The sequence below is a fragment of the Drosophila nasuta genome, chromosome 3 (assembly GCF_023558535.2).
Source record: "Drosophila nasuta strain 15112-1781.00 chromosome 3, ASM2355853v1, whole genome shotgun sequence".
NCBI classification, from domain to species: domain Eukaryota; kingdom Metazoa; phylum Arthropoda; class Insecta; order Diptera; family Drosophilidae; genus Drosophila; species Drosophila nasuta.
Genome location: NC_083457.1, coordinates 1,259,025 through 1,267,693, shown reverse-complemented (window position 1 = coordinate 1,267,693; position 8,669 = coordinate 1,259,025). Strand labels below are relative to the sequence as shown.

Here is an 8,669-nt window from a genome sequence, read left to right as displayed (position 1 = left end):
TTTATTTAACATCCAATTTCCATGACTTATGATGGTCCTTCTGAAAGAGCAAAAACCAGGTCATAAATATTTCATCCCAAGTGAATTAAACAGCAGTAAACTCAATTTAGAACGATATCTTGAGATGATATCACTTCAATTGTGAATGCTTTATAAATCAAGGGCCACCAAATATTTATGTCAATCTAATTGACGATAAGTTAATAAGTATTTATGTAGCTCACGTCTCGGATAAGGGCAACATTTCCAATGACGCCATCAATATTTAATGGAGTCACTGTGGCACCTTCTAATCATCTATGGGGTCTATCTTTTATCATTTACGCAAGTCCATCAAGTGCTTGGCGCGTGCTGATGGTCAATAATACATTGAGATACTTATTGTTATTTTCGCAGTCTGGAATATATTGGATTAAACATTGCCAGATAATTGCAGCGCCATTTAATCATCGTTTGACGCAATTTACTGATTGATGTCTCTGCTACATGGGAAGATAAAGTAATTCGGCCACTTGATCAATACAAAAAACATATGGGATAAGGTAATTCTTCGAAGAGTCTTAAGCGTTATCAAAAGCAGACTTCAATTCAATTTTTTAACTTATCAAGAGTACCGAGACTCAACAAAGAAAAGTTCCTAGATACAATCACGCAATAGAAAGTGGGTGTGTTTCAATAACAATCGCATAAAAGTTATTAGATGTTTATGGATAGTCTGTTATGTAGCTTAAATATTGCATCACGCCCTTTAATGCCCTTATTTCATTGCGTTTTTAGTTTGGGTAATCTCATTTACAAGTTAAATTGCTAAACAATGACATAATCTATTGTATTTTAAGTTCTCGAAATTGTAATGTCATTTTTCTGCACTTACAAATCTATCTGTAAAAGTTTATGAAGCTTTGTTTACTCCAAAAACCGACTTAAGGACGTCGACAAAAAAAAAATTCAGTCAAGCGGATGGAATTTTATTGTGAAAATCAAAATTAATCGGCGGACTATTATTAGTCATTTAGCGGTGTAGATTTACGGTTTGGATTAGAAAGTGGAGTTTTTTCCATTGATAAAGTGAAAATTATGGAAGCCATAAATGTTTAGAGTGCAAACTAATTGAAATAAATCAGTGCCGCTCTCTGATAACCGATTATGATAATGGCAGGCAAATATTATAGCAAACGAGCCTGGCAAATATGTGTATGTCCCATATAACCGGCAAATGCCTCCGCCCATCGTAAAAGTCCCCCCGTCTAATTGAGTGACATTCGTTTTAGTCAACGATAGGTTTTGATAAGGAACGTGCTGTGGATCGGCCGAGTGAGGCGATCACGTTCACGTGAAGTGCACGCCGCGTTCCAGATAGCGGATAGAAGAGCAATGGGCCAACAACTCAAATGCCAACAGAGCGCCAACGCTGGCAATTAAGTCATGTTGATACAAAGTGCTTATCTGACTAATGAATAATATCTAGGCAGGCAACAAGCACAGCGGCCACCTCTCGTACCTTGCCGCTTCCTGCGAATCGCTGCTGCTGCTGATCACATTGTTGTTATTTGCTATTTCAGGCACACCCATCGTATTACACACTCCAACGTTACCATATAAATGCCTAACGGTATAATCCACTTGACAACATGACGAAAACTGAGCCAGACACTCGAAATAAATGTGAGTAGATGTAAATAACAAACAGTTTAATATAAATAAAAAGATTTCAAATGTACATATTTAAATTTGTATTGCATTACACATACGACGTGTGGTCAACAACTAATTTCAAATGACAGCCAAAAGTATGCAACGGATTTATGTGGATTCATATCATGGCAGCCAAAAGTATGCAATAGTTTTGAACCAAAGCGTTTGCAGCAATAAATGCAGTGAACAGCGTTAGTTTAACGCTATAAAGTGGGCTTGGATTACGGAAGATTAACAATGTCAACACAAATAATACAATATGTTTATCTATTCGTGCTTTGCCTTACTATTCAAATGTGTATTTATTAATATAATTCAGAGTCAAATAAATTTTGAGAGCAACAATAATACCCGAGAGTCATTTCAACACACATTCATTTACAAATCCTTCGCCATGCCTTGCTCAGTCTCAAATTTTGAATCGGGCTCAAACCGTTATCGTTCCAATGTGCGCATTGGCAATTGGTTCGAAGACCATTGCTTGGAGGAGGTAATGTATCACGTTTTCCGGGAAAAACTCACAACTGCAAAATTAATTCAATTTAGGATAAGATGAGCAGCTTCAGAAAGATGCGTGACCGTGGAGAGCTGCTCGTCGAGAAGGCACGCACACTCTTCGACAATTTTCAGAAAGAGGTTCAGCTGGCAGCTCCCAAGCATGACATTATGATTGGTGCTGTGATTCAGCTGATGCCCATCTACATGAATATTGCAGATATGGATACGTCCGAGTTGCATCCCGCTTTATCCGTGGTCATTAACGAGCATGCCATACGATCCAGCCAAACCATTAACGAGAATTGCGAACTTACCGTTGCTCCCTCGGAGCGTCCTTGTGTGCGCAACTCTTTTCGCATCGTTAGCGGCGATGAGCAGGATCGCACAGGGGAGAGACTAAAGTATGGTCAGCGCTTTCGATTGGAGTGTGTGGAGTCACCCGATGATCCCATTTTGTTGTACAGCGCTCCCAAGCTGACCAATCTGTCTCAATCTATTTCGACATCATTCAACTCGCAAAAGTATGGCGAACTCAACTTGCCTCTGGGTCTTGTGCATCGCAGCGTAAGTACATGTTGAAAATCATTCACATTCAAAATTGCTGACAGTAAATTCCATTTAGAAAATCATGTGTCCGGATGGAGATATACCCAAGGCATTTACCAACTGGTTTTGCATGCACGTCGACCCCAACAAACGCTTCGAAAGCGAGGGCGAAACTCTGCCAGTGAGTATGATTGCACATTTGTTTAGCACTTGATATGAATTTGACATAATTTTTATTTACGCTGCTCATGAAGAGCAATTCTCCGTTGGTGATTGTACATGCGGCAACTAATCGCAATTTGGCTGCCGAGAATGTTGTTATTCAAACTTTGTTTGGTCCCGAGTTTTTGGTTTCTGTGCAGAACTATCGTAATGTTTTCAAGCGGGAGATCTGGAAGAATGTCTGGATGATTAGCAATGGCCATCACACACGTACTGACCACTAAACATGCATTGCAATAACAAATTGTCTGTTTTTGGTGTTGACAAATATATAAAAAGCCATGTTAATTATTTGATAATGAACTTGATTTGAAGTCGGCAAAAATTTGAATTTTGCACAGGAAATAAGGTCAGGTCGAGCCCCTACAGTGCTGTGTCGATTGTGTGGCTCATTAAGCACGATTCGCTAGTTAGTTCTCATATCTTTTAGATCGTAAAGTTCCTCTTCGGGTAAGCATAAGAATTGGAACTGGGTCAGCAAAGCGCCTGCTGTTTAACTGATAAGCCGCAATTTTCATTGTTTGCGAATTCACTGACTATATAAAGCCTGTCGGCGACAGCAACTTCAATACAGCTCCAGTACACTTCTTCGAACAATGTCTTCGGCATATAACCTTATCGTCCTCTTGCTGCTAGCAGCCTTTGGAAATGTGGTTTGCGGCGTTGATGAGTCGCGCATCATTGGCGGACAGTTTGCCTCTCAGGGACAATTTCCCCATCAGGTGTCGCTACAGCTGAATGGGCGTCATCATTGCGGCGGCTCTTTGATATCGGATACGATGATTGTGACAGCAGCACATTGCACCAAGGGTCAGAGTCCCAGTCAAATGATGGCTGTGGTGGGCACCAATGATCTGAATGCTGGCAACGGTCAGACCATGGGCATTGCTCAATTCATCATTCATCCGCAATATAATTCTCAAAGTCAGGACTTTGACATGTCGCTTATTCGCCTGAGCAGCCCCGTCATGATGGGCGGTGCGGTGAAAACGATCCAGTTGGCGGATGCTGATGCGAACTACGAAGCTGATACAATGGCAACCATCAGCGGTTTCGGAGCCATTAACCAGAATTTGCAGTTGCCCAACCGTCTTAAGTTCGCCAAGGTTCAGCTCTGGAGTCGCGACTTTTGCAATGCTCAAAATATTCCTGGACTCACGGACCGTATGATTTGTGCTGGTCATCCCACTGGTCAAGTGAGCTCCTGCCAGGGCGATTCTGGTGGCCCACTGACAGTTGATGGCAAACTATTCGGTGTTGTGTCCTGGGGCTTTGGCTGCGGCGCCAAGGGACGTCCTGCCATGTACACCTATGTTGGTGCTCTGAGGTCCTGGATCAAACAAAATGCAAATGTCTAGCGAAGCCCTAAAAACTTTTAGCCTTGTTGATAAAATTCCAAATGTGCAATAAAATATATAAAAAAGCAGTTTTTCAAATTGTTTATTTTTAGAGCTAATCCAATATTAAGTGTTCAAAAACCCCATTGGAACCTTAAACCTCTAGGTGAATTCAAACATGTAAGAAAGATATAATTGATTGTGCTCGACTGTTAGATTCCCGCCATTCATTTTCAACAAAATATAAATATACTAAATTAATATACCGAAAAATATTAAAATACCGAAGTCTATATTTGCTATATCGATATAGGACTATGTTCAAAAATTATACCACAGAGTATTTCTTCTAATAACTTCTACAATTTTATTTGATCGCAACCAAATTTGCAGCAGTCATAAATATTGTAGTTAGTACTAAAATTAATAATTAGTGAAGTGGCCGTAGCAAAAGTCTAAATCAAACTTCATACGTAAGCAAAAACAGCAAGTGCTGTCGAAAATGATGTCTCTATTTCCTAATGTCTTTGAGAACTAGGTGCTTATACGGAAGAACAGACCGACGGACAGACAGACGGACAGGCGACCATAAAGACGAACATGGTTAAATCGTATCGCCTGTTGACCCTGGTGAAGAATATATCTTCATGGGGTCGGAGATGCCTCCTTCTGCCTATTATAAACACGAAATTATAATACCCTTCTATCTTAAAACCAAAAAGAAATTCAACAAATCAGTACACGAAGTGTTTTTTTTTATTTGTAACGTGATCTGTGTTCTTGTACAACTTGTGTAATGTTCTTACGTACTAGACATTCACTACGAGCTTAGGTTATTATTGTATCATTATCAAAAATTTCTTGACCACTTTTATGGCTTTAGGTTTTGTACGCTAAATGATAAATGTCGCTTAGGTTGAAGCCTAACATCGCAAATCAAACATGTGTATGTATGTTACTTTCATAGTCATTAACTTGATGTCCTAATAAAATATTTACTTTGATTAGACAGAGGAATTATGACCATGTTTGATTATTTACATTTACGATATTCAATTGTACAGTTTATTGTATTTACAGTCGATATTTGTTTTGTGACCTAAAGTAGACCCATTTGAGCTGGTTAATTTGTTTAATTTTGTTGAGCTAAATGGGATAAGCAATTATGTCTGTGTGTGTTTTATGGTTTTGTTGTTGTATCAGTAAAAAGTTGAAGGCACTATTGCATACTTGCTTCTTAGATTTAGATTTAGTTAAATTTAAGTGATATCGATAAGTCTGTCAGAACTGATGATACGATAGTAAGAGATAAATACAAAATTCATCTTCTACAAGCTGGCGTTGTTTAACAAACGGGATATGTTGTCCTCTTTCTGAGTTCATAACAAAATGCAAAACGATACGCGATCGAGTAATTAAGAACATACTCAATATTATAAATTATAATTCTAATTTCTAAACATAATTTGGCATATATTTGCAGGAGCAGAGAAGTACTTACAAAATTTCTCAATCTGGCGGTTGTGTTTTGGGATTGAATTTAGGAATGATTAAATGGTCAAATATGCCGATTCACACAATTGCCATTAGAATATGCACTTCAATACTTCTGTGATTAATTTTTACTTGTTTTTCTTCCGAATTTGTGAAAAATATATATTAAAACAAAATAAATAAAACGAAAAGAATGTGTTGTATTAAGTACATATACTCTGAGGTACTTAATTTGGAATGATTAATGGATGGGATAGTAAGGGAAGGGAATGTGGGATTGGAAGTTAAGGGAGGGGTAATAAAAATCACCAAACGCTTTCCATTCTACAATAACAATACATCGACTTACAGCAAAGCTTACAGACTAAACATATTTGGAACGCGACTTTTGCAAAGTCATTTGATGTCAGGAGAATTCATAAATATTATAAGTACTTAGATGTATGTATGTTTATGTGTATGTGTCAGTGTGTTAGTGTCTTTATGCACTGCACAACAAACATAACATCAGTTATTGGCCTGTCAAATACACATTAGCCACATGCACACGCAAAAAAAAAAGTTTGCCACGAAAAATTGTGCTAAAAGTTTATAACATGTAAATGCAAAAATTGCGCTACGAATTTGCCAGTTGAACCCAATTGGGTTAACTACATAAACTATACAATTACTTATACTATATATGTATGTATGTGTGTGTGTCTGCGTTTACATTTTGTAATGCTTCTAATGTACTAGATGTAACTGTTAACGGTTGTTGCGCTTCCGCTCCGTATCCGTTTGGCTTAGATAACTTATGTTCTACTGTACAACAGTCCTTCACTTTCCTTCGAATTTCAATTGAAAATAAAATTTTAAAAATAGTACTCTATCCTAATATATTTCTTTTTGCTTTTTTTTTAGTAATTATGTATGTGTGCATGTGTGTGTTTTAAACGCATTTCAATGCTTCAGTTAAAAGCCATGGCAAATACTTTAACTACTGCCTATTGCACAACGCTCGCGGGCCTTACAAACTAACACATCCTTTCTCTGTTCCGTTTCTCTCTCTATATAAACTCTTTCAACTCCTGCGTCCTTCTTAGTGTCTGTGCTATGCGCGCTGACTCTGCGATGTGGCCACCAGTAGAGTGCCCTTCGCAAAGAAGTAGCCTCACAATTTCGAACTGTCGTAGTTCTCCATCAGCCACTGCTGGCGCACAAATCGTGGATCGCACTCCTCCATGATCAGCTTATCCTTGCTCTCGTTGATGGCCAGGCACTTGCCCGAGGAGCCGTGATGCAGCTGCTTTGTGCCCTCACGATATGTCCAGAACTGCACAATTAAATTAGATTAGTTTTACTTCGCATAATTAGAAAATACATCAAAGACTCACCTGATTGCCCTTAGAGCCATGGCAACCGAAGAGTATCACATCTTTACCAGCATAGTCTAGGCAGGCAGTGTCACGTCGAATTTCACCCGATTTGCTAAGCATCCAGTACTGCGTGTGGAGAGCAGGAAGAAAGGGTATTAATACTAATTGTGGTGGAAGGCTTGAAAAATTGCTGCACAACGTTTTCGCCAAGTAGCCGCATTACTTATTATTAGATATTTAATATTAAATTAAATGCCAAGCAGCTACCAGTCTGTGTCATCGTTGCATGAGTGTGTGTGTGTGTTTGTGTGTGTGTCTGGGTTTTGTCTGCGGCCTGGCCCTGATTATTTATAATTTATCCACGTTGCCAACGCCAGCTGGCTTTGCCTTTTGTTTTCCAGGGCCAGCAGTCAGCATCCAACAGCCAGCAGCCAGCAGCCAGGGCCATGGCTGTCCGGCCGCCATTTTGTTTGTGTTACCATTTTCATTTCCGCTTCCGTCCGGCATAACTCGCCAACAACGGTTCGTTCAACATGATGGGCATTTAAATGCTGTTTCTAATGTTGTACGTCTGGCCTCTGATGTTATTGTTTTTATAATGTTGCAACATTACTAATTCAACTGCAACCGAAATACCATTTGGGAAATTGGAAAAATGTCAGAAACTGCTGCAGACACGGCAGAGTTATTAACATATTTCAACGTTTCCATTGCATAAATAACAAGTTGCGCTGTATTTACATTTAACAATTTTACTCGCGTTTACATCTTTACTGCGCCTCTTTACGCTTTGCCTTCGCCCCTCGCTCCTCGCCCCTCGCCCTTTGCACTTTGTTTTTTTCCACTCGGTATTGCCGCCGTCAGCCTCATTTCAGTGCTGTGTGGCCTTCATTTTCACGGTTTGCATTTGCATTTCTCTCTTCAGTGAAAGCCTTTTGCGAGACTTTTCCTAGATGGCACGGCGTATTTTTTTCCGTGATGCATGATACGTTTTTAATTATGTATGTATCTTTTTCTTTTACTTTAACAGTCTGTACACTTTTGAGTTTTTTTTTTGCTGTTATGCTTTGCTGCCCCATTTTGGTCTGGTTTTTGGTTTTTGTATCTCTTGCACAATTTTTTAATATGCATGCGAAAGTTTTTCCGTTTTATCAGCACAGTCCATAGTTTTTTCTGCATCTCTCTTTTTCATCCCAGTTTTTTCTAGACTCGCGCGTTTATGAGAAAATTAAAATTTTTTTATTATATTGCGTCGCTTTTTTTCGAGCTGTTGTTTTTTGTTGTTAACCGTCAGCGCAAAGCGCTGGCAGAACTACTGAGCGAATCCTTTGACGTGATGTTAGTCAAAAGAATTGAGCACACTTTACTTTGGATAGTCAGAGGTAAAAGGGGATTCCTCTTTTTTGCGAGAGTGTAAGAATTTACATTTTCCACGCCCACATCTGGCATGCTGAAAGTTAGCAAATGTTGATTATTTTATGCAACGTTGCTTCCACACATCAGAGTGACTATTTTATAC

The 8,669-nt window shown here is 39.0% G+C and overlaps 3 protein-coding genes across 5 annotated transcripts in view; 2 read left to right on the top strand and 1 right to left on the bottom strand.

Moving 5' to 3' along the window:
* The first annotated feature begins 1,980 nt into the window (after positions 1–1,980).
* On the top strand, positions 1,981–3,252 carry LOC132788789 (cilia- and flagella-associated protein 161). The gene is made up of 4 exons (XM_060796364.1): positions 1,981–2,185; positions 2,242–2,757; positions 2,816–2,920; positions 2,994–3,252. The coding sequence occupies exons 1-4, from the start codon at positions 2,090–2,092 to the stop codon at positions 3,183–3,185; spliced, it is 909 nt and encodes a 302-aa protein (XP_060652347.1). The 5' UTR covers positions 1,981–2,089; the 3' UTR covers positions 3,186–3,252.
* Positions 3,253–3,328: 76 nt separating this feature from the next.
* Positions 3,329–4,360, top strand: LOC132788790 (trypsin-1). Its single transcript, XM_060796365.1, has one exon. It carries the CDS (start codon positions 3,558–3,560, stop codon positions 4,317–4,319), a length of 762 nt encoding a protein of 253 aa, XP_060652348.1. The 5' UTR covers positions 3,329–3,557; the 3' UTR covers positions 4,320–4,360.
* A 677-nt stretch (positions 4,361–5,037) lies between these two features.
* Positions 5,038–8,669, bottom strand: part of LOC132794429 (putative polypeptide N-acetylgalactosaminyltransferase 9) — a 63,298-nt gene continuing 59,666 nt past the window's right edge. For all 3 annotated transcript variants that reach the window (XM_060804884.1, XM_060804885.1, XM_060804886.1), the window contains 2 exons: positions 7,169–7,276; positions 5,038–7,107 (listed from right to left, as the gene is read on the bottom strand). In XM_060804884.1, coding sequence (XP_060660867.1) covers positions 6,946–7,107; positions 7,169–7,276 — 270 coding nt within the window. In that variant the 3' untranslated portion in view covers positions 5,038–6,945. The remainder of the gene's footprint in view (positions 7,108–7,168; positions 7,277–8,669) is intronic.

Excerpts from the sequence above, each read along its gene's own strand:
- LOC132788789 (XM_060796364.1), top strand. The coding sequence starts at position 2,090 with ATGCCTTGCTCAGTCTCAAATTTTGAATCGGGCTCAAACCGTTATCGT. Across the intron at positions 2,186-2,241 it reads AAGACCATTGCTTGGAGGAG|GATAAGATGAGCAGCTTCAG; the intron begins GTAATGTATCAC and ends AATTCAATTTAG. Across the intron at positions 2,921-2,993 it reads GCGAGGGCGAAACTCTGCCA|AGCAATTCTCCGTTGGTGAT; the intron begins GTGAGTATGATT and ends CTGCTCATGAAG.
- LOC132788790 (XM_060796365.1), top strand. The coding sequence starts at position 3,558 with ATGTCTTCGGCATATAACCTTATCGTCCTCTTGCTGCTAGCAGCCTTT.